This window comes from Crotalus tigris, unplaced genomic scaffold, assembly GCF_016545835.1.
Source record: "Crotalus tigris isolate CLP2741 ecotype Arizona unplaced genomic scaffold, ASM1654583v1 scf7180000024167.7108832, whole genome shotgun sequence".
NCBI lineage: Eukaryota > Metazoa > Chordata > Lepidosauria > Squamata > Viperidae > Crotalus > Crotalus tigris.
The window spans coordinates 1,409,077-1,435,135 of NW_024100417.1; the positions used below are offsets into that span (position 1 = coordinate 1,409,077).

General features: G+C 37.7%; 2 protein-coding genes across 3 annotated transcripts in view; both read left to right on the forward strand.

Moving 5' to 3' along the window:
• FKBP5 (FKBP prolyl isomerase 5) overlaps positions 1-8,824 on the forward strand; it is a 64,428-nt gene extending 55,604 nt beyond the window's left edge. Inside the window, exon 12 of the mRNA XM_039323387.1 lies at positions 8,486-8,824. The gene's annotated coding sequence lies outside the window, so the exon portion shown is untranslated. The remainder of the gene's footprint in view (positions 1-8,485) is intronic.
• A 2,433-nt stretch (positions 8,825-11,257) lies between these two features.
• TULP1 (TUB like protein 1) overlaps positions 11,258-26,059 on the forward strand; it is a 39,046-nt gene continuing 24,244 nt past the window's right edge. The window contains exons 1-6 of one of the 2 annotated variants that reach the window (XM_039323385.1): positions 11,258-11,675; positions 15,283-15,322; positions 18,456-18,510; positions 21,446-21,580; positions 23,430-23,582; positions 24,517-24,669. In XM_039323385.1, the coding sequence (XP_039179319.1) occupies positions 18,489-18,510; positions 21,446-21,580; positions 23,430-23,582; positions 24,517-24,669 (463 nt within the window). In that variant the 5' untranslated portion in view covers positions 11,258-11,675; positions 15,283-15,322; positions 18,456-18,488. The remainder of the gene's footprint in view (positions 11,676-15,282; positions 15,323-18,455; positions 18,511-21,445; positions 21,581-23,429; positions 23,583-24,516; positions 24,670-26,059) is intronic. The other variant, XM_039323383.1, reaches the window with a different exon arrangement.

The window sequence follows — 26,059 nt, forward strand, 5'->3', positions numbered from 1 at the left end:
AGGAAATTATAGGGGCTTCTCTGGACAATCACAAGGAGTCAACACTAATTCAAAGATACAATAAGTAAAACATCTGCTAAGACTGCCTTGTGAAACTGGGCCTCACCGTATTCCTCATCCATCCTCTTCACTGAGTGAGATTTTCAACTCCTGTGAATGCAGATGTGGCCTATCACACATCTTGATGTGCTTTTTCCTTAGCTTTTTCCTTAATGAACTTTTGTCTCCAGAACAGAAATGAAAGCAAAGGCCACTCAAGGGAAAGAAGACTGAAAGCTCTGCCCAGCATTGAAACTGTAAACTGTGTTTAACAACGTACGCTAGCTAATACAAAAATTAATCAAGCTTACAGGATGTATTACTGTGTTTTTTATAATCACAGCATCATGGCATCAAGTTAAATTGTGTGTGTGTTGGCTTAATTTGTTATATTAACACAGTCATTATTGTTTGTTACTCATGGTTTATGGATTAGCATGTGCAAAAAATAACCAGTTTCGATTTCCACTTAGAGAAAAAAGCTAAATATGCTATTAACTTCAGAGCAGAGACTCTGCACCTCCTTTCTTCAGAGGGAATTGACTGTTTCTAGTGAGGCAATGAATTCTACCCAATATTTTCTTGAAAATCTCAAAGAACTCTTGAAACAACGGGGGGGGGGGGGGTGGGAAATAATATTATTCTGAAGTGCCCTCAAACCATGATGCAAATGCAACAAAAACAGACATCACCACCACCATACAGTCAATGGGTTGCTATTCCCCCCCCCTTTCCCTGTAAAAGCAGAGGCTTACAGAGTCTATTTAGTTCTCACTTAGTTGGCCTTAAGACAGGGGTTCTCAACCTTGGCAACTTTAAGACTTGTGGACTTCAACTCCCAGAATTCCCCTGCCTTAAGGTATTGGTACTCAAGTGGATATCTGACTCTTCTCTCTACCATGTTGCTGGAGGCAATGGAAGCCTTTAATGATAAATTATATCATTGCTGTCCTATAGGTAGTTGAAAGAAAGAAATACAACCACAGCACAGCCTTAAGTCAGTGGAAGGTTTTTTTCCCCCTTTTGTAGATTCCTTTTAGAATAAGGAACGCACATCTATTTTTTCTTACAAGGAAATCTTTCGCAAAGCATTTCTACAAATTGCAAGCTTTGCTATTTCTTCGTTCAAATAGCACCTCCATGGCCACCACGTATGTGCACGAGCATTGCCCCAGAACTATTTGGCACTTCTTTTTAAATGTTTACTTTTTATATAGATGAGAAAGAAAACTTAAATATACTTTTGTCACATTAAAGCAAATGGAGAGTTCACCCAAAACTATGAGAGGAAAAGCAAGGGTGATGGTTGAAATGGTACTTGACCTAAAGCTTGCAAAGTTGGACTTAGATTACCGATGAAGTATTTGCTCTGCCTGCTCTTTAAATACAGAATGGGTCTTCGTTCTGTGAGGCTCTTCATAATAATTCTTGGAGTTTGGTCATTTTTCATCCCATCTGTAATTCATCATAAACAAGCTGAAAAATGGAAGTCACTGTCGTAAAGAAAACTACTACCTTATAAAACATCCCATTTCATATTGAAATCCACCCAAAATAATTGATCAGATGCATATTGTTGATTAACTACCTTATTTTCTGTCCAGCAACAGAGTCTAAAGGAATGTTTCCAATAAAATTTTAACCTATAAAAGAGCAGTAGAGTAGCATCACCCTATAAGACTTATTAAAATATAGCACAATAAATTAATATCTTTCTAGTGGAACATAGCTGTGCTGAGTAGAAAATAACAAACCTGAATTCTTTAAAAGAATGTTTTTTTAAAGAATTTTTAAAAACCCATACTGAATAGGAAGCTGTGGTGCTTAAATTAGCATACTACTTATACTTTGCACACAGATGTGTTGTTCCAAGCATAATCTATACATTTGTGTATCTTTGGAAGGTAAGACCTTCCCAAAACACCTGTTATAGTGACTTAAAGCACTTAAGTTTTGGGGAACCATTGTAGCCCCTTTTTGTATGAAATAATAAAACAAAATCTGACATTTTTTCTCAGCATGTCATTGCTTTGTGCTTTTCTAAACCTCTACCAATTCTTAACAAGGCGCTACTATAATCTGGTAATGGATGCTTTCTTAAAAACAGCACACATCAGTTGAAACACGGTGTATAGCCTAATAGAAGCAGAAGTATGAGAGAATTTATTAGAGAAAGGAAGTCGAGGCAAACCAGCTTTGGGAAATAAAGATGTCAGTTTAACTTGACACTGAAAGAACATGATGATTTCTGATATATAGCATATTGGTACTTTTGAAACATGTAATTTAATTAATCAAAGTCATTTGTAGCCATTAGCAATAACAAAAGCATCATGGATTATTATAAGCAAGTAAGACTGAAATGAGAAGTGAAATTTCCTTCTGTTTGAGCGAGGAGAGATCATGTTTTGTCCTTACCAAGGTCAATTTGCCATGACATGTATTGTCTGCCTAATAAACTAGATGAACCGAGCTGTTATTTCTATAGAAACGGAGGACAGCATGTCATTTAAATCCAGGAAGGGATTAAGCTGTGTCTAACTTAGCTTGCTGGCCTTTGGACCAAGATAGGCTAAAATAGTTGTAAAATGGAGCAGCTCTGACAATAGCATAGCTTTAGCCCCTTTCCCTAGAGTAAAATAAGAGCAAAGAAAGTAGAGGAGGCTCTGATTTAACAGAAAGCAGTGGGATAATTATGGAAATGCCAAATTAATTGGCTTCCCACCAATATTTCTAGAGTTCATCACATAGCAAGAGATGCTACCACTTTTGAAAACAACTAATCCAAATGCTCAATGCTTGATGAAACCTCAACTGGGAGATAAGTGATTGTAAGCACTGATCAGCAACACCTCATAATTGTTGGCAGACAATGCACTATGTAGTTAAATTTGCATCTAGAAGTGTCTGTGAAATCGTAATTTCAGATCTGCAAGTTTCTGTTAACTTAGCTTTACAATAAAGTAGAATTAGCTTATTTGCTCATGTCTCCTGACTGGGCTATCTGGTAAAGCTGACAGAAATAGACTTCTGGTGGTTGGCCAGAACAGATATTTCCTTAGTATGAAGGACTACTGAGAGAGACCTTGGAATCCTAGTGGACGATCATTTAAATACGAGCCAGCAATGTGTGGCAGCAGTCAAAAAAGCTAATACAATCCTTGGTTGTATAAACACAGGCATAGAATCAAAATCATGTGAAGTATTAGTACTGCTTTATAAAGCCTTATTAAGGTCACACCTGAAATACTGCATCCACTTTTGATCACATTACAAAAAAGATGTTGAAACTTTGGAAAAAGTGCAAAGAAGAACAACTAAGATGATTAAAGCCCTGGAGACGAAAACATGAAGAACGATTGCAGAGTTTGTGTTTGGCTAGTCTAGAGAAAAGAAGGACTGGGGGGAGGGACACATGATAGCAGTGTTCCAGTATTTGAGAGGTTGCTACAAAGAGGAGGGGGTCAACTTATTTTCCAAAGGACCAGAGGGCAGGACAAGAAGCAATGGATGGAAACTAATGAAAGAGAGAAGCAACCTTGAATTGAGAAACTTCCTAACAGTGAGGACTATTAACCAGTGGAACAGTTTGCCCTCAGAAGTTGTGAGTCATGCATCTCTGGAGGTTTTTAAGAGACTGGACAGTCACTTGTCTGAAATGGTATAGATCTCCGGCTTGGGAAGAGGGTTGGACTAGAAGATTTCCAATTCCCTTCCAGTTGATTCTGATTGATTGAATAGTTTGGAGAGAATCTGTTGTATCATTCAAGAGGCAGGTGAGAGCATGAGAAAAAGGGGGACAAAAGCAATAATAGGCATGCCTGATTGTGACTACTGTGAAGAAACATAGTATATGATAGAACTGTTCCTTGCTCAAACTGTAGGCAATAAAGCCAGACCTCAGAGTAAAACTATATAAAATGCACATATGATCACAGTGAAAAGATATTTGGGACCATGCATTTTGGGAGAGGTTTTTATTTCTCTCCATCACTACCCACTGCATATCTATCTTGGCTCCCCATTAAAATATCCTTCAAAAGTGCTAATTTCCCACACATTGAAGTTTTCTGCTATCTTGTGAGGGCAAATGGCTCCAGAGTGTTAAGTTCAGTGATATCACAGCACAAAGGAAGAGTTATCCTCCATTTCTTGCACATCAGAGTACCAATTCATGACACTATGTGGATCAGCATACCCAATCTACCAAGTGTGAGTAAGCAACTTTTTTTATTCTTATATATTAAAAATGAAAAATGTGTTCCAAAAATCCATAAATCTCCAGTGTATACTTTTCCGGGAAACAATGTGGTTTACCATAGATACTTTCCACCATTTAGGAGAGTGATGAATGTGTGGCACTGCAAATTACGTTAAGAAAATGATCATGGTTAGGTTTGTAAAGATATGATTGCATGCTTGAAAGATATCACAAACTTTACACCAGTCAAAAAAGGTTTGGGGATTATTATTCTGTATTTAATGATGAATTTTGCTCCTTTGCTTTCTCCATCACCTCTCCTAACATAACTTGAATTTTCTTTCTTGCCTGCAGCTAGTTCTTTGAAAGCCATTTGGATAATACCATAGTAGTAAAATGCCACCTAGTGGAAAAATATTCCTCTAGTCCTGAAATGAAACCAGGAAATTAACTAAACAAGGAGATAAGTATCATTCCATCAAAACTAAGATAACATAATCAGAGACAAGGGTTGTGTTTTTAATTATGGGCTTGCTTTTGAGCCCAGTGCAGAATTGTTTCATTAGAAGAATAGATGAAGTAAATAATCAAGTTTATAGAAAAATTCATGTAGGTTTCTTGGCACAATCCAGATTTTGGAAGTTGGTATTGTCTGTTGCCTCCATACAAGATTTTTTCCCCTATTTTGCCCTATAGACTGACAGTTGTATGACTAAAGTTGTGTATTTGGAATAGAATAACAGAGTTGGAAGCGACCTTGTTGATCATTTAGTTCAAACCCCTGCCCAAATAGGAGTTCCTACACCATTTCTGACAGGTGGCAGTCCAGTCTCTTCTTGAAAGCCTCCAATGATGAAGCACCAACAACATCTGAAGGCAGTCTGTTCCATTGGTTGATTGTTCTCTCTGTCAGAAAATTTCTCCTTATTTCTAGGTTGAATCTCTCCTTGATCAATTTCCATCCATTATTCCTTGTCTGGCCTTCAGATGCTTTGGAAAAGAGGTTGATCCCATCTTCTCTGAGGCAGCCCCTCAAATATTGGAACACTGCTATCAGATCTCCCCTGGTCCTTCTCTTCACTAGCCGTAGACTAGCCATGCCCAGTTCATGTAACCATTGTTCATGTTTTAGCCTCCAATCCCCTAATCATCTTTGTTGCTCTTCTCTGGATTTTTTCTAGAGCCTCAACATTTGAGGGAATTCCTCTCTTATTAGCAGTTTGCATTCTATGCTTGGTGGAGATCTTATTTTGGATTGTTCTGCTCTCTGATTTGTTCTGTCAAGCTATGGCTTAGATTATAAAAAGGCCAGCAGTAAGATGGAGAAGATCCTATCTTCATGATAAAGGACATATAAAATAGACATTGTAGAAGTCCAATACAGTTCATGTCAATTTGAGACAAATTGTTACAAGGGGCAGAGGCTGCTAGCTTGTCCTGGTCCCAAGAAAAAAAAAAGTGCTGCTGACCTCAGGATTTGCATCAAGTGTTACATTTCTACCCCTGTGCTGTCCAAAGCATCTTCAAAAAGTTGAACCCAAAGCACAGCACAGTCCTAAGACACAGCATTGTAACAATTTATGCTGGGTCAGCAACAGACCCCACCAACCCTCCTTTGGATCCCCTAAAATCTGATTTGTTTCAGAATGCTATGAATAGGGAGAAATGTCTCCAGCAATAATTCATAGCATCTGCATTTGTTGTCATTTTAAACAGCTAGAGGTATTAATTTGTATAGTGGCATCTTGTGGTCAGTAGTGGAGATAACCATTCTAGACCAGTATTTCTTTCACCAGTTGTCTAGAACAGAGATCTCCAACCTATGGGCCATGGCCTACTATTGGGCTGTGGCTTCTTGGCCGCCAGGCCATATGAGTAGCTGGGCAGTGCATATGCATGTGCGTGTGCTCACCCCCCCGTGACATCATTGCCGCAAGTGTGCGGGCAGCGGCAGCGCCACTAGTATGGCACAGATGGTGGCAACACTGCTAGCAGCAAGTGGGCCACGGTGTGATCCTCGCACAGGGCGGTGGCGCAGTCTTCACACTCTGGGCAGCATTGCTGCCAATCGCAGCACAAGCCTCGCACTGGGAGTGGCATCGCTGCAGGCTGCAGCGCAATCCTCACGCTGGTGGTAGCATCGCCGTGAGCCTGGAGACAGTGACACCACAAGCCTCACACAGGCGCCACCATCACTGAGAGCCTCGCGCACATGCTCGCAGCCCCATTTGCGTGGTGCGCATACTTGCAGCCTGTTTGTACATATGCACGCACATGCGGCCACATTCACATTTGTGCATGCTCCTCCCTCTCCCACTGGGCCGCCAAAACACAAAGAGTTTGTCTAAGGCAGAAAGTATTGGCTCTCACAGAGAGGACAAAAACAGCTTGCAATTTTACTTTTATTGGGTTCTGGAAAATGATGGCCATATAACATAGCTCATTGCTTCTGATATACTGTGAAGATAATTCAGAATTTATATCCAGACAGATTTCAAATTTTTCATGCTTGCTCACATTTTCTGCATTGTTGTTCACCCATTCAAATAAATCCACCAAATTAGAGAAGCTTCCAGATGGCTGCAGTAAAAAAGAAAGAACTAATGACTAGACCCGCCTCTTTGCCGGATCTCCAGACAAGGAGTGAATAAGATGTTGTCTCACAGTGCTGCAAACAGCTGTTACTTGCAAGGATATTTCAGGACAGCGTTTCCCAGGGGTTTGAGCACTAGGGGAGGAAGGGAATAACAGTCTTGCTCACAACCACGGTTGGCAACTTTTAAAGGACAATAAGTTTGCTAGCCTGGCTTTCTAAATACTTTCTGAAGTTGCTTATTAACTGTTTTTAAATAATTAGAGACCTTCAGAATGGCAAATTTGAAAAGACAAGGTGAGTTTGCCCAATACTGAATGAAAGAAAATCTTAATCATAAGCTTAAGAACCTAAAGAATATGCAATAAACAGCAAAAAACTAAATAAGATTTTGATCTTAGGAAGTTTTAAATGGACTAAAGATCCAGATATATTTGGGATATAAAAAAAGATATTTGATTAATTATAAAGTGCAAACAACTTCTCTTAGGAAATAGATCTTTTTGGTTTTTGCGAGACATAATAAAGATAAGCAATTTTACAATTCTAAAAACTGCCCACTTTGGAGGACTAAACATTCTCGGGGGGTGGGGGCGGAAACAAGCCTACCTTTTGTGTTAATTTACTGGGACTACAAAATGATGCTAAACATTATAACATTAAAAATACTAAAGGAGACTTTTAAAGACTGGAGTGAGAAATGAGTAGCCACAATATCAACAGTTATGACATCTGCCTCTATGATAGACTACATATACATATATAGATTTTGTCCTAAAGAAGTCATTGAAGAAATGACAGATGTTGAATAAATTTTAGCTGGCAAGACTGAGATGATTCTGAAAATGGATCACACAAATGACAAGCCAAAAAAAATGATTTGGAACAGGATTTCTCATTGGATATACAAAAGAAACTGACTGATGTTTCAAAAATCAAAAAAGAAATACAAATGATAAACCAAGAAAATGACCTGATAATTTTTTTTCTATTGGATTTACAAAGAGGCTTGTTAAAGCCTTGAAGAATTCTGCCTGATTGGATAAAGAAGAAATGAAAAGAAATCAAATCCTATAACAATATTTGAATGAATTAAAGATTAAGACTGTTAGAAGTAAAAGGAAGGAATATAATGTCTCGCAAAACCCAAAAAGATCTATTTCCTAAGAGAAGTTGTTTGCACTTTATAATTAATCAAATATCTTTTTTTATATCCCAAATATATCTGGATCTTTATATAAAATACTGCATGTTCTTACTTCTAACAACTTTATGGACTTTTCTGCTGATACCAGGACAGAAAAGATGATATTTTATGGATTGGGTTGTATATAAAGGATAGGATATGGAATGAAGGGTTAATTGTTTATAACTTTAGTTACTCTTTGTAAGTTCATAAATATTATAAATACATATAATACTTGTGATGAAGTTTGGAGATTACTTTCTTTATATACTTCTTTTCTGTTTATTATATTCTTTTTCTTTTTTTTCTCTCCTTTTTCTTTGCATTTTTACTCTTTCTGTAAGTTTAGGTTATATTAGATTTTACTCCTATAATCAAAATTCTTCATGAAAATTATATGTAAAAAATAAGTCCATCAAATTAGGCTGGAATACTAAATACTTACTTTGAATCTTTCATTTTTTAGTCATATTCTAGAAGTGGGAACAAGTCACGAAGATCACCTTTGAGTCAACCTGAGCCAGGAGAAACATCAGAGCTGGCTTTTCAAGCAGGTCTGGAAGTTTCCATGTAACCCTACTTCGCCACTAATTCTGTGAATTTGAATGGAAATATCCTGACAGCAATTGATAAACTTATTGCATTTGTTTAGCATATTTATAAGATTTTCTCTCTGGCCCTAACAAAATCAAAGTAAAAGTGTAAAAGCATTGAACTATAAAGTATTTATTAAATGTAAAATTTGACTTTGGAAGTCTATATTTTTCATGCATATTTTAGAATAAAAACAATTCTGTTAAATGTATTATCCACTGTTATTTATTTCTGTTTCATCTCTTTGCATTACCATCAAACTGGGATGACTGCCAAAATCCATAATTTGTTATATTATGTATATTCCTATTCTAGAACAAGAGATAGTTAATATTCATGGGAAATGATGTCTCATGGTAACCTAGGGTAGTCAGCACTACTGAGGTAATGAAGGCTGAAATCATAATAAATGATTTCATAATAAATCTACTTTAAATAGCTACAGATGGAGCTAGTTCAACAGAAATGCTTCTCACAGGTATGGAGGAATCTGAAACAGCACAGAGAAATTTAGTTTATGGACTTGGAGATAAACAGTCTGGGGAGCAACTTTCATCTTCAGAAAGAATGAACAAATTTTGCTGTCAGCAATGCTAATACAAACCAAAATTGCTTCTGTTGTTAGGATTCTTTAAGACTTCAGTCCCTAAGGTTCAAATTAGCCTTTTGAAAGCTTTGTAGGTAGATTTCCTAGTCCTCCAAGCATGATTGAATACATAGGGATCAATAATATCTGTATATTTATTGAACTGAATGAATTGAATTGGTCATTTTTGTCCTGACTGTGCCTACTTTTAACCCAGTTTGCCCTATTGTTGGGATCCAGCCTTGAATTTCACATGTTATATAAAGCCACCAACCTGCCAATTGTTATCCATCTCTTTTGTAGAATTACTGCAACATTCCTCTTTGACCATAATCTAGAAGTGAAATTAAAATGACAAGTAATTCATGTAATTGTATAATTTACACATCATCTCTGTTCACAAGGATGGCTTTTCTTGAGGAAGAGAATTTGCAGCTGAACTTTTGTGTAAAGGATGAAGTCATGTGCTTCATTCATGAGGATCATGGGAAAACGTCTCATCACAACGAATTATCAACTTATTTTATTTGCATATATTTGAACTGCATGTCTCCCTCAGAGAGAGAGACTCTGCACATTGTACAATAAAATGTTAAAATATAAAAGCAGCATATAAAATTTTAAAAATTTTAAAGGTGGCAAGAATGATCAAACACTGTTAAAATTAGTTTTAATTAGTTAAAAAAGTGAAGGGAGGGCTTTCAGGGGACTAGCCAGCCCCACGGTTACGTGATCCTCTGGGCTCTTCGTGCACTGCCACAACGCCATTTTTTTTACTCCTTTTCAGAAAACCAGAAAAGTGAGGACCTGCCTAATTTCTGAGTGAAGATATATTACACGGGGGGGGGGGGGAAATGGCAGAGAAAGCTGTCTTCCTAGACCCCACCAGTCATAGTTCTTCAATTGATGGGGTCTGCAATATATATCTTTTGACCACATCAAAGCATTGTTTATTTATTTCAAAATTGCTTCATAGTCTATTTTTATTTCAAATACAGCTAGAAAAGAGATGAAGCTGGCAATTAAAAAAAAAATCAGAGACAGAAAAATAGATTTATTGGATGTGGGCTGCAAAAGTCCAGATGACTGCTTATTAAATTCTTAACTTCATCCAATGATCACCCAGATTTTTGGAGTGCAGAACAAGTTTTCCTAGCCTATCATGGTGTTTTTAATATAGGTTATTTGGTGAGCAAAGCAGATCTTCTATGAATAAGCAGTGGCCCAATCTTATTTATATGTTGAGTGTGGTTCTCATGTATTGTGATGATAGCTAATTGTGAGGGAATTAGGAATCTCTAAACCAGATTATAGCTTTTTTTTGTTCCAAGTAAGCACTATAAAATTGGAGTTAGATTTTATGGAACTATCACTTTTGCTCAGTGGTGGGATTCAGATAATTTAACAACTGGTTCTCTGCCCTAATGACCATTTTAAGTATAAAAAAACGATATACTAAAAGGTAGTACTTGGTGACCTCACCCCCTTTCCTGTATGCACTACTCGGGAAATTAGAGAGATAAGGTGTCTATTCCCAAAATTACCTCTGAGAAGTGATGTGATAGAAGGCACCGCGTCTTCGTTTGGTTTCTGTCGTTCCTCTCTTGGACTTCTGAGGAGGATTCCTCCCCCCCCCCAGCCTGGAGGGAAGTTGAATGAAAACCAGACAGATTTATCATAATCGGTTCGCCGAACTCGACAAAAAATTAGGTATCGGTTCTGGTGAACCGGTGCAAATCGGCTGAATCCCATCACTGCTTTTGCTATCATTCAAAGACATTTGCCAGTGAAATTTTAGCGGAAAAAAATATTCTAAGCTGCAACACTAATGTGGATAGTTGCACATGTTAGAGTGCCATGTTCCACACTTGCATTTGACAGGTGTAGTACAGACAATCTTACAAAGCTACAATAATCTTCTCTTGGCCCTGTTTAAATAAATTGCAGTGACAGATGTCCCATTCGCCTAGCACCAGTCCATCAGCCCCTGAAATCCTATTAGGTAATTTGAAGGAATAAAAATAATCTCCCTAGCTTTCCAGTTCCTTTTTCTTCACTACATTTCCACCAACATCTCTGCTAGTTACCTGAAGAACCCTGAGTTGAAGTTTTATGCTGCTTTAGAATATTTCTGAATCAATGAAGTGTATTCAGACTCTGAAGGTAATCAACATGTGATAATAGGTGCTGGTCTGCAAAGACAGAGTGATAAGAATATCAAACAAAGGAGCACCCACAAGATGGAGACAGTGAAGTATTTGGCTTGAAATACAAGACACTGAAGTCCTATATCCTATAGCGCATTGCTTTATTTATCCTGGCGCTGGAGAATAAGTTGCATTCTTCCCATACGACTGCAAGAAAAAGTGGCTGTTCTTTCCAAGACCAAGCCTTTCTCTTTTTGAATTAGTGGTTCTACATTGATTACAATGCCCCTTCAATCAGACATCCTCCGTGAAGTATGGGCATCTGAAGGGTAAGTCTATGTATATTCTCCTTAAGCAAGGATAAACTATCTTTGGCATGACATTGGCAATCTAGATTGAAAGTGAAAGTAGATTATTTTATCAAGTTCTTTCAGTGTTGGTTCCAGTTTTGGAATGTGGTAAGACTTAGATACGACGGTTTCAGTTGACACACCATCTCTGAGTGAATTTTGTCTTCATTTTTATGACTATGTACTATAAATTTGCCTATCTCCTTTCTCTAGAAGAAAAAGGACAAGGAAAGGAAAAAAAATCTGTCTTACTGATTGCTTGTATGCTCAGGAAGGAAAGTAAATAGGGGCAATGCGGGGTGGAGGAATGGGGGAGGGCAGTAATCAAGCTGGCCAGCAAGTCCAAAAAGTATTGATGCTTACTGGACCTGAGGTCCTTCTCAACACCACCTTTCTCATGATTAAAATAATAGGAAGCTCTTTAAGAGTCATCTATGAACACATTAGAGATTTTCAACGTTACGAATTATATTTGCAATAAATAATACCTTAACTCCAAATGGTTTTCCTATGTGTTGTTCTAGTTCAAAATAAGCAAAAGGGAGTGAAGGGAGAGAAACTAGTTTAGTTTTCCAGTCTCTAAACTGAACATTTGCTCTTTCACATCATCCATTTATCAGCCTGACCTCAGAACTATTTCCTAGACAGGCAGCTTGATAGACTGAAGAATCTCTCTACTTTTATCTTCCATTGATTGTGGCAAAGATCAATGATGGTACAATTTCATTCAATGTTGTGAGTACTTAAATAAATACCGTACGTTCTTAAGAAAAATTAAATTATCTTAAAGGATTTGGCTGTCATGTGATGTTTTGCCCCTATTTTTTAAAAAATGAGAATATGATTTATTTTAAATTCGATCCTTGGAGCTATAGGGAGCAAAAGAGGGGTTAGAATGGCATGCATTTATTGGTATTTAAAGATCACTTGACTTGCCTACTAATTAAACCTCCATAGACTCCAGAGAGAAAAATATATAACTTCAGGCCAAATTGATATGTACACAGTTTTAAAGCTACTGTTTTAGTGCAGCCATGGCAAACTGAAATAGTTTGCAAAGAGGCAGGTTTTGCTTTGTGTTATGCCCATGATCCATGCTTCAAAATGTTTTGAATATCAGTCCTATCATTCTTTGCTGACAGCTAGAGATGGGAATTGTACTTTAATGTATCTCAGGGGTACCAAGTTTAAAAAGGCTGGATTAAACAGAAAAAGCCCCTCCTTGGATATGAGATTACTGGTTGAACCCCCGTCTCTGTTATGAATTCATCAGATAGTGTCTCTCAGTTTGCACCCATTTGCAATATGGAATTACTCACCTAACTTGCCAGTTTGGTATTATTATAAGTTTTTCTATTGGATGCAAATTTCTCTGGATCATTCAAATGCATTTTATAAATGCTAGCGAAAACTGTTGACATAGGTTTTTCCACCTAGAAAACTATGGCTTTTCTAATATTTGTTGCCGCCCGAGTGAACAAGATGCCCTGAGTTGTAATTATTGTAATTTGGGGTCTTGAACATAAATATACTGACCACTATTTAATATGACATTCTCATAAATATAAGCTGTATAAGCCATATAAGACAATCCAGGCTAAGAAACCAAAGTTATATAGGTCAGAACTACTTTTATTGTAACAACTAAATCTGGTAACTTCTCCCTTCCTTCCCTTTGTGTGAACTAGGGAGGGGATTGTCTAAGATGTTTTCTCACCTTACTTTCTTGGCTGGAGCTCAAGCCCCATTTATCCAATCATTGCCTTAATAGCAACTCTTCCTCCTGTCCTTCAAGACCATTTCCTCTTTCTTCTACAATTATGTCTCCTTCCCCTTCTATCTACAATTTAATGATATAAGCCAGTCTTCTCCTATCTGATTCTTATTGTGACTAAAACACCCATGATTCTTCAATAGCATTGGCCACTCAGTGAGTTGCAAAGGCTTGTTTATATCCTGTCCTTCTGCTGCAAAAGAACCACTCATGGCAACTTAAATATTATTTAAATTATCTTTCATAGAGCAGCAATGTAAGATAATCAACAGAAAGACTGCCAGGATCAGCTATTAAAAATAAAATAGAATCATAGAGTTGGACATATATCCCTGAGAGAGGGCTACCCACTCTTTGCTTGCACACATTCAGGAAAGGGGATCCCACCATGTTTCTGGGCCAACAGCTCAACAGTGAAACTCCTTTTATTGGTAGAATTTTTTTTTCTAATATTCATTCAAAAACTGTCATCAGGTAATTCAAATCCACTAGTTCCTATATAGTATCCTTCAATAGCTTAATAATATTTAGGGAAACTAACTTTAAAAATAAAATACAAACCAGTCATGATCGACTTAAATCTCAAATCTGGATCCAAGACAATTTCTGGGCTTACACATTGCATTAAGCCATAGTTTGTTCAGAAACTAACTAACATAGATCAGTGAAAGGGTCAACTGGCCTCTTGGGTAGAAGATTGCTAAGTTGAAGTAAGATAACCAAGATGTTTTCGCCCCACCAAATATGTTTCTATTGACATAGTATGCAGATCAAGGCCTCTGAAGAAGAACAGAGTACATAGGTGATAGTGATTTGCACAGATCTGCATGGCCAACAAGTGGCAACAAAGAGATCCAGTTGTTTGCAATCCAGAGAAAGTCTGTGTGGAGGAAACTAATGTTTCAGGTATCTTGCTTCCAAACTAGGTAAAGCTATCCGCAACATACAATAGTTTGGGCATCTGGTATAAAAATAATGCTAGCTAGAGTTGATCAGATATGGAAGGTTCAGTCCAGTGGTGGGATTCAAATATGTGAACAACTGGTTCTCTGTGTGGATGCTGTTTCTGGAAGTCCATCCTGGGCCTGGGCAACAAAAAATTGGCTACCGGTTCTGCTGAACTGGTGCAAACTGGCTGAATCCCACCACTGGTTCATTCTAACATTTGAAGAAGGTGGAAGTATCAGAGTTTGGCATGGACTTATTCATTCTGGCACACCTGTTTCCTAATATTCTTACATCAAGGATGAAGAACATGGATTGGAATCAATGTCACAGAAGGACAGAAGGACTAAGAAGTATGGTACAAATGTAATTATTGAGTAATGATTCTACCATATAATTGCCTATCTGCAGTTTCACTTGCTAGCAACAAAATGTCCCATTGTGTGAATGCATAACCAGTATGTGTGCTGTATTACTAATGTCTGCACTGCCATCTGCTGGCACATTCAAGTTTCATATGTAATCCTCACTATATATATATGTAGCATGTGGATTTGGAAGCAGAACAAATAGACATCTGATATATTCTTAAATATATTCTTAAAGTTTTCAAGGAATGTGCCACTCAGAGTCACATTCAATTGAAATAGGCACCTATATAAATTTAATAAATAAACAGAATAATGAAAAGGTCAGAATTGTAGGCTAAGACTGAGCAACTGAAATAAAATTACCAGAACAAGGGACATCAACTACCTCTAGGAATCAAATTGACCCAGGGTTTTTTCCATAAACATTTTAACTTCCAGTTTAAAGTAGATCTTCCTAATTCCTCATGTTTTTTTTTCTTTATTCCCCTTTCATTAGTGCAAATGAGGAATCTGCACCTCAGAAACTTAATAAACAGGTAAGAAAAATCTCCCTATTCAACCTTTAATTTGATTGTTCACATATGCCTCACATATTGCATATGCCTCTACTACACTATTTTGAATTTCTCTGCTTACACCAGGAATGTCAAACTGCTGGCCGACAGGCCAGATGCATTGCACCAAAATGGCAATGGGAAAAAAGTTGCGATACATTGCGACATGTCACGTGACATCGCGAGTTTGACACCTGTGGCTTACACATTGTGTGGCTCCTGAGATTAGAATGTTGATTTTCACTCCAGTGAAGTATCATGTCTTAAAATATCATCCAGTCATCACCATGGCTAGATACATTGCTACTGAACAGGCTTTACATCATTGGTGTTGAAATGGCCAATACCTACATCCCAATCATTATTTTTTGTAATTTCAATCCCACCCTTCCTTCAACAGGCATTTGCACAAGGTTATTCCATAACTCACAGCTTTATGATGAGATCACTGTCCTTCTCATCTATGCACACATTTTTTATGGATAGGTGGGCACAATCCCCACAGTTAATCCCTGTTTATCATCCTTCATTGTTGCAACATCTAGCCTTAATTAGATAAGCTACCTTCTGTCTCCCTGCATAGACATAAGGTTGGTATTGCTAATCTGAACAAATTAATCTCATAAAAGAAGATTGCAGGCATCATTCACATCACCAACGTCTTATTTGCAGATTCTGCACTAGCACCACTTTTCAAACATATATTTCTCAACCACATGACCTGCATTTCATCAGTCACAATTAATTATAGTTTATGACTAATGGGATTGACTGTAAGGTAATCTTGATCCATCTGCTTCCTCTGCGAAGTCTTTCTGAATGACCTCAATCTCAGAGGAACTGTGTTGTGGTGTCTGAGAGCATCTTGTATAGTCTCACAATCTCGTTTAACACATAATGGAGCAATAACTCCGCAGTTACCCATCTAAAGGGCCCAATCAGTGTAAACTTTTGAAAGCTTCACATCTATTCAAAAGGTCACATGCTACAAAAAGAAGATGCAGGTGGGTGGGGTAGAGATTTTGACCTTGAAGCCATAAAGCATGGGTGTCAAACTCGCCACATCACATGGCGTGTCTTAAAGTGTTGCGACTTTTTTTGCTGGGGTGGGTGTGGCCTCCACATGATGCAACTGGCCCGCAGGCCAGCACTTTGACACACCAGCCATAAAGCTTATGTCATCAAAGCCTGTGATGTTTCACATGGATTCTAGATTTTGTTGTGATGCAAGAAATAGTTATTCCCTATTTTTTAAATTCTACAATCCACCATCACCAAATCCTCTCTCCATCTTTCAATGAAACACCAAGTCCTAATCTCCCAATCACATTTATCTGAACTCCTATATAACATCCAGGATAATAATAATAATAATAACAATAATAATAATAATAATAATAATAATAATAGTAAAGTTGGAAGGGACCTTGGAGGTCATCTAGTCCAACCCCCTGCTCGGGCAGGAAACCCTACACCATTTCGGACAAATGGCTGTCCAGTCTCTTCTTAAAAACTTCCAGTGTTGGAGCATTTACTGCTTCTGGAGGCAAGCTGTTCCACTGATTAATTGTTCTCACTGTCAGGAAGTTTCTCCTTAGTTCTAGGTTGCTTCTCTCCTTGATTAGTTTCCACCCGTTGCTTCTTGTCCTGCCTTCAGGTGCTTTGGAAAATAGCTTAATTCCCTCTTCTTTATGGCAGCCCCTGAGATATTGGAATACTGCTATCATGTCCCCCCTTGTCCTTCTCTTCGTTAAACTAGACATACCCAATTCTCGCAACCAGTAATAGTAAACAGTCTTTGATAATAAATGCAGCCACTGGTTCAGATCATCCAACTCACTCTCTCTCTCTCTCTCTCTCTCTCTCTCTCTCTCTCTCTCTCTCTCTCTCCCTCTCTCCCTCTCTCTCTCCCTCTCTCTCTCTCTCTCTCTCTCTCTCTCTCTCTCTCTCTCTCTCTGTGTGTGTGTGTGTGTGTGTGTGAGAGAGAGAGAGAGAGAGAGAGAGTATTCATATCTGATCATATGTGCTGCAGCCTTATGCCATTGCCATTGTGTAACAAAGAAAGATACATGGGTGGAAAGTGGTGTCTTCTACCTCCACCCCTTTATTAGGTCATCTAATAGTGGATGAGCATGTTGATACTTTCTGCTTCCTTGTATTTGAAAAGAACCTATGTGTTGGAGCACACCATGGCTTGGGGGGGGGGACACACAAATTAGGTATGTAACTACATAACACAATATTGCCTGCAGGTTTTCTTATTTATCAAGGACTTTTTAAACCTGTCCTTGTCTAAAAGTCTTGCTTTTCTATAGTTTGCAAATACCTGCTCAAGTTAATTAGCCCCATCATTTGAAGGCAAAGATGACATAACTGCTTTAACCTTGTCCCATAAAGAAATGCACACTCTTTTCCTAAGGACCTAAGGAATGGGTTGTTGTATCTGGAGTCCTTCCATAGCCATTTTCAAGAAGAAATAATGTTTCAGGAATTGTGTCTAATTTGGCTTTCATACAGACTCTGCAGTCATATTTAAAACATTCTGCTTCCTCATATGAGGTTTTTTTTAACAAATGGGCATCACTATTTCATAAATAAATAGGAATCTATAACTTTCACTGCTTAAGTCTTCTTATATCTGACAGTTCCAATAGTGTAGCTACAGAGCAACAAAAAGCTGGGAAATATTGGCTTGTTGAAAAGAATATCACTGCACTTGGAGAGAAATAACATCTGGTCTTGACATGACATAAACAAATGAGGCCATAGTGTTTTCTCTAACACAGTGGTTCTCAACCTTTCTAATGCCGCGATCCCATAATACAGTTCCCCATGTTGTGGTGACCCCCAACCACTTATACATCACCGGGTGCCAGGGACGTGGCCAAAGAAAAGGGGGAAAAAATGGCGGACAGCCTTGTTTGGCGACCCCCGTGAAATGGTCGTTCGACCCCAAATGGGGTCCCGACCCACAGGTTGAGAACCACTGCTCTAACATCTAAGCCCAGTTGCAATGTACTGTCTCCCTGCTAGAGATATCCTTACTTGACCAACTTAATAAACAACTTCTTGTTTCTTTCTTTCTTTGCTAACAATTGGAACTCTGACTGGTAAGTTCTTTTAAGGATCATTTCTATCTTATTCAAATATGCAAACTCCTTGGCATGCTCGTAAGGAAGAAACTTTGGTTATGGAGTTGAATTTTCTAGGCGTTATTGTCTTTATTTGTTTTTAAATCAACAACTCCAACAATGAGATTAACTTGCATAAATGCTGCCAGTTAAATTCAAGCAAGCTTGATGGTGTTGAAAATGGTAGCAAGAAGTTAAGATTTTCTACCATTTTTCATATTAGCACTCTTTAGATATTAATGTCATTCTGATGAAGGGTACTCCAGATGTTTCTGAATTGCTGCAGCTTCTTCTCATATGCCTATGTGCTTTTAAAGTTATTGATGCAAGAAAAAAACATAAGTATTATATTTCTTGGATTCCATACAGACTGACTGTCAAATACTGTCAGATATCAAACGCAGAACATCAGATATTGATTCCAAATACAGGAATTGGACATACATCCTTAGAAACTATGGTGGAGGGTTTTCAGTGCAATTCCAAACCTGTTTACGCAAAGGCAGATCTCATAGAAGATGCATAGAACTACAGTCTAAAAAAATAGTCAGATTTCTTGCAGTTGTAATAAAATTGCCTGGAAAAATGTTACAAACCTTATTACTGTTTATCAAATGCTGAAATTCCCCGAGTAAAGGTTGACAATGAAAAAAAAGGCATAATTCTACTTACACTATGCACTATGAAGCCATATATGTCTAAGTGCTACATGTCAAAGATTTCTCAGTCTTCATTAGTGCTATTTAACAATCCTTAATAAAAGTTGTCCATCAAATAATTGATGAACTATTTTTGCCCTATCTGGGACAAGTCATTTTAATGTATTGCAGTTTAAATGTGAGATAAAACTACCTAATAAAAGTAACAGTTTTTAGCAGAAGTAATGGGGATATAAAGCAGGCATCTAGACTACTTATATTTATGTAATCGTAAGATTTTCCCCAAAAAATACCTGGCAAATTCCTATATACAGCACCATATCATTACATACATGTAATATGTAAACAGTGATACATATTCATTAGACTATGGTAAAATTCCAGCTGATACAATGAGACCAAACTTATTATGTTACTTATTATGACTTACTATGAAACTGAATAAGTTTAGTTTCTCCATAGGTTTCATTAGCCACCAAAGTAGGGCTAATCATTGTGCAGCACAATATAATTGAAGGCTCATGCAAGATGGGTGTTGCCTCTGTCCTGTTCATCACTGTTCATAATAGGATGGGTTCACAAGATGTAGTTCGGCTACTGAAAATCTGGATGACCACTAGATGGCAGCAAAGGGATACCCAAAACCTTAACTGATTTAATGGCCGCAGATAGTCAGAGCCCTACTTTCATCACGTTTTCTTTTATCTTTTTAATTGGAGATGAATGAAGCCCAATATCATTTGGGGTCATAACAGCTTATTTGATCATTTAAATTTTAAAAACTTTAACTTGAGTTGAAAGTAATTATGATTATCATTGCTTTAATCATCTTCCTTCTTATTTTTATTTACTTTTGCTTCCCATTCCCCTCTCCTTCCTCTTTTCTTTTCTTCTTTAAATTTCTAACCCTGTTGGTTAGGAAGAAAATCATGATAATGTAATTATGGCTTACTTCATATGTTTTGAAAAACTAGTAACTATATTTTTAAAAAAATCTTTTTCACCAACTCATAATTTTAGAGGCATCAACCCTGAACTTTTAACTTGTGGGGTTGGCAACAGTAGATTGGTTTTATGTATTGGCTGCTTTGTTTATTTTGTAATATGCCCATGACTGCAAACCTCTCTGAAATTACTCGTTTACTTCTTCTCCTGGTATTGTTCACTTGTAAGTAGGCCTGACTTATAGTATCTTTTCACACTATGCAATCATAAGAGAGCGGTTTGTTCTTAGGTTTTGATTCAGAGCCATCCCCCACATCTCCCTCCTTTTTTCAGGCAGCCCGTATGAGTTGCATTTGTGTGACACAAATGGACACACATTAACAAACACAGAAGCATCCAGCACTTGCCACTGTACATGTTCTCATAAGTATACGTCCAAAACTACAGTTCAAATACTGTAAGCCAGCAATCTATAAATTCTGTTCTCAGGATAAATTTAACATTCATTTTGCTTTTTGTGACCAACATAAATATATTCATGTATTTTTTTAACAATAAAGACTAGATCAATACATCGAAGGCAGAAAAGTTGGAAACACATAAGTAACAGGAGGAAAACTGTCACTACAGGGCAAGATTTATAGAATCTTTTCAGATTTTTAATTTCTGGTGGAAGGAAGGAAGGAAGGAAGGAAGGAAGGAAGGAAGGAAGGAAGGAAGGAAGGAAAGAAGGAAGGAAGGAAGGAAGGAAGGAAAGGAAAGGAAAGGAAGGAAGGAAGGAAGGAAGGAAGGAAGGAAGGAAGGAAGGAAGGAAGGAAGGAAGGAAGGAACTGTTTTTGTGGATTCTAATGTACCAAGGGTCAGCTCTGGTGTCAATGATCAGTTTGCTGCCCTTATCCCCTGCCGTTCTCTATGTAGTCCTTTGTCCCCACACTACCCCAGACTCTGGTGTTTTGAACCTTTACTTTGAATACTATTTCTTAGTATTCCTCTATACTCTCTATCAGATGCTTTGATGCAGAGATTCCAGAAGAACTTTCAAGATCCATAGCAAATTACAGAGGTCCATCCCACATATGGTAATACTGTAAAAGGCTGTATCTTCTCTTTGAGTATTATTAAGCAATTTAAAAAAATTTTTCCAATAAATGCCCATAGCTGCCATCAGAACTTCTTTCCTGTGGTCAGTACTACATAATTGGGGGCAGAAGTTTCTTAAAAAGAAATACTTGTTTTGTAGGAGGGCACTGATGGTATTCTTTATGTAGCATAGTTATCATGTTGTAAAATTACATAATTCAATGTAGAGACCATTTTATCATTAAGATACTGCATTTCCATCACTTTTTGCAATCTGTTTCTACCTGCAGTTGCCCATCTACTGGAGCAGAAGCTGAGAAAGAAATTGAAAAACACTACATTGGAGGCAAAGCCTAAAAAATCCAGAGTGAAAAAGCAGGAAAAATTAAGCTCTGCAGAAGAAACCAATAACGCTTCAGCTAATAGTAAGGGAAGGAGCAAAAGTGTATTGTCATACCAGAAATATAGATATTGGTTCATGAAGAGGAGCTCAATCCTGTTATCTTCATTTTGATAGCAGACGGCCATAGAATCACTGACCTTTCAGGTCATCACACTGGCAAGAAGCATGTGGGGAAGGGTGATGGGAACTACTACAATTACATTTCTGTCAGAAACACCTACCAAGGCACTTCCGAGTTGAAAGGATTAGCTGGTGACATCACCATTGCCCAAGGCACACCTGAGGGAACCTCTTTCATGCCTAAATTATTTTCCCATCAAAGTGGTACCTATTTATCTACTTGCATTTGCATGCTTTTGAACTGCTAAGTTGGAAGGAGCTCGGTCAAACTGATGGGATCTCATTGTGTCACATGGCTCGCACTTTTGGGTTTTGAACTACTGAGCTGTTGACCTCTCAATGATCTTCAGACTCCGTGTCCTAACTACATGAGACACCGTGTCCCCTTGAAAAGATGGCTAAACCACACTCAGGGGTATAACTGCCATCTTTTTCTTTCTCCTGGGTTTCTAAAAAAATATATGAAATTTTAGTACATAGACAAAAATATCTCCTTCTATCAAAGCACTTGGTAGATGAAAGTAGGATTGCTGATATTTTAATGTTTTAAGTTTACTAATTAATATTTATTTCCTATGCATGCTAGATTTATATGGTACCTCAAGGTAAACATGTATCATATTCCTTCCTCACCATAATGACTGCTCTGTGGCTGAGGGTGGACTTGAACCTTTGTCTCTTAGGTTCTAGTCCAAAGATATAGCCACTATACCATGTTGATTCTCTATAAAGTATTTCATTTAATGAGCTAACAAATATGTTTGTTGTGAAGAGCAATAAACACCTGACTGTATCTGCTGGAAAAAAAGATCCGCATATAAGTTTAGTATATAAAGGAAAAAGAAGCAAAAATAGCCAGAACAAGAGCTTTGATACAGTTTTGTGCAATCATACTATCTGTGGTATAGACATGATAGCAATTTTACAAATACACTTGTTGGTTGTTTAAATTATTTCATTCTTATTATGTCATAATATAAAATGGAACACTGAAGAGAAATCAAACCAGTTTAATAGTTAAAGAAGCTCAGTATTTGGGAGAAAGATTGTTTAAATTTTGTAGGTGAAAAAAATGGGACTTTCAACCAACTATCTGCCACTGTCTCATCTAAAAGAAAACAAAATGGGACAATAGCAGAAAAGAAAATCCACATGTCAGAATTAGCTTCTATTTGAATCCCTGTAGAGTGAGGAAGAGGTCATTTAAAGAGTAAGAGTAAACTACCTCCCCCCCCCCCAATCCATGATTTTACACTGTCTCCAGAAGAGATGTTTCTAGTTTTACTGGTAAAATGCTAAGACCAGAGGTAGTTGCTGCCCAAAAGAGGAAGGAGTACTTACAGAAAAGTATTTTCAATGGGTAAATCTTGACTGAAATGGCCTTCCATGGCTAGTGTGGTACTTTGGATGCCCTAATTTTATGAGAATCTCTACTGAACCTGTTAGAAAATGTTGTTTTCCCATCATGTGATCAGCTCCTAATGCTACAGATACCATATTGTAATCAAATTCATTCAGACACACATTAGCCAGGGCACATCCAAAGTATCCTGTAGCAATGGGGATATCACCATCTTTTTGTCTCAATAATCAACACAGTTCAAGAGAAACATAGGACAACCCAATTTGATCCCAAAAGTCAAGGTATCTGCTGCTTTTCAAGAGCCATCCCATTGTCTATATTATACCTGCACTATACCCCATCCTTCATTTCTCAAATACCTGTCTTGACTCTAGTATCTCTTCCTAAGCTGTTGTCAGAAACATAAAAAAAACTAAAAAGGAGAAGCCACAAGAACAGGATGAGAAAATCACGTATGCCAGATTAATTAAGGAGCCCAGAAAAGAGAAGGAAACCTCTTCTTCTCATTCCAGCGTGAGCAAGACACCAAAAAAGAAACATGGTAAGGTACCACCAGCTCCTGCCTCCTATGTTACAAGTAAGGACATTTCTGTAGAACAGTGTTTCTTAACCTGGGCAAGTTTAAGATGTATGGACTTCAACTCCCAGAATTCTACAACCAGCAAGGAGATGGAGCATGGAGAATGGGGCATCAGTGGGAGTGGACATCACTCTGGGAATTGAAGCCCACACATTTTCAAGTTGTCAAGTCTGAAAAACACTGTTGCACAGGCAAGCTTGAAAAACATTGATATACAGGCATTTTTTTTTTCTGCCTGCAGATTTATCCTTTGGGGGGAAAAAACTCATCACAAATGTGGAAACTGCTTTTCCAATATCATGCTTGAATTTTTGAAAATTTAAAAATATTAATTTAATCACCAACCTGATGAAACTAACAAATCCTGAAAGTATAGCATTTCCCCAATCATGGGCACCTGTGTGGTATGGTCAAAAAAATCAAAATGGCAGCCAAAACAATGTAATCACATATAAAATGTGTTACAGGTAAAGAACATAAAAAAAAAAACAGGCTGAGCATTGATCACAAAATTGTGGTCACCATCCTGTTTTTTGAGCACACCTAATGGACCTCTCTGCCCCTAATCTATCCAATAGCACACATGGAGTGAAAGTATCATGCAAAATTTATTTATTTATTTGTTTGTTTGATTGATTGATTTATGTGCTGCCCATCTCGTCTAGAGGCAACAAATGAGATAAATATAATTGTGAAATTGCAGTAATCTATGAACAAATTCTTCACCACTATAACAATAGCTACTGCCAAACAGAACAGGAATATTGTTAGCTCCACTACTAACAGAATCTATCTGTATGCAATACTTTTCTTCTGTTTTCCCCCCTTTTAATTGCTTAGAAATCTTTGCCTTTTTATTTTCTATCTATTGACCTCTACTTATTCAAACTTTTAGAGGATTCTGACGATGAAGATGAAGAGGAGGAGGAGGAAGAGTGGCAGGAAGAGGGGAAGTCTGAAAGTGAAGAGGCACCAAAAATGCCCAGAAGAAAGCTTCTCAAGGGTACTTCATTGGACAAAACTAAGGGGAGGAGGACCAAAAGTAAAGGTGAGTCTCAATTTCAGGGTCATTTATGGGCCATAGACAAGTTGGTTTAGATACGGTTTCATCTCCATGAGACTTCTATAGTTCTCAAGTGTAGATGAAAACTATTCCCCAAAATCCTTTGGGAAATCATGCACATAAGCTGCTATCTATTGTATAGATATAGATATAGCCAGAATGAAAAGCTTGTTTCTGTTTTCTAGTGTTTTGGATGTGTGGACTTTTCAATGAGCATGTTTTTAAAACTGGTTAAATTATTGTTTAACTATTGTGGAATTCACTTTTTAAGCTACTACTGTTGCAAGTTTAGTTAGACAAAAAGAATGGAATTTTTTTGTGACTTGGGAGGACCTCCACAAATCTAATGCCACAAATAGGCCTAAGGTTCCACACAGCATGGAAAGAGATTCATAACAGCAAACACTGAGAAGATGTAAAGCGAGCAACCACTTTCCTCCTCTGTAGCTAAAAGTGTAGCTTCTTCTCTCACTTCACCTAATTTTTTATTTATTTAGCCATATTAGGAGCCTTGGTGGCGCAGTGGTTAGAATGCAGTATTGCAGACAAACTCTGCCCACAGCCTGGAGTTTGATCCTGATGGGGCTCAAGGTTAACTCAGCCTTCCATCATTCCGAGGTCGGTAAAATGAGGGTCCAGATTGTTGGGGGCAACATGCAAATAATGTTTACATTATTGCCCAGAGAGTGCTGTAAAGTGCTATGGTGTGGTATATAAGCCTAAATGCTGTTGCTATTGCTATATTTGTATCTTATGAAATCTACCCCTCATGGCTCCATTTGGCTTATGGTACAGAAAATTACAGCATGTGAAAATGAAATTAAAGGAGAGTAATAAATACAATGACTAATACTGTTCATAAAAATCTATTGCTAAACTTACAAAGACCTTTCTGCTTGGATGCCCTTGGGGAGGAAACATGTTTCTTGAATTCATGCTCCAAAAGAAGGCGACTACTTTTGAAACAGTAACAGAGTTCTCTAAGTCCCAATCCTCCAATTTCCTTCAAGGTGGGCACCTAATACATTCTCTCTGTTAGGCTGTGCAAGATGAGCAGACTGTACTTGGAGAAGAAAGTCTAGAATGAATGATGAATGAAGATCTGGAAAGCAAGAACTGGCTAGTCTAGAAAAAAGAAGGACTGGGGTGACATGATAGCAGTATTCCAGTATTTGAGGGGCTGTCACAAAGAAGAGGGGTCAACTTATTTTCCAAAGCACCAGAAGGCAAGAAAAGAAATAATGGATGGAAACTAATGAAGGAGAGAAGCAACCTGGAATTAAGGAGAAACTTCCTAACAGTGAGAACAATTAACCACTGGAACAGCTTGCCTTCAAAAGTTATGGATGCTTCATCACTGGAGATTTTTAAGAAG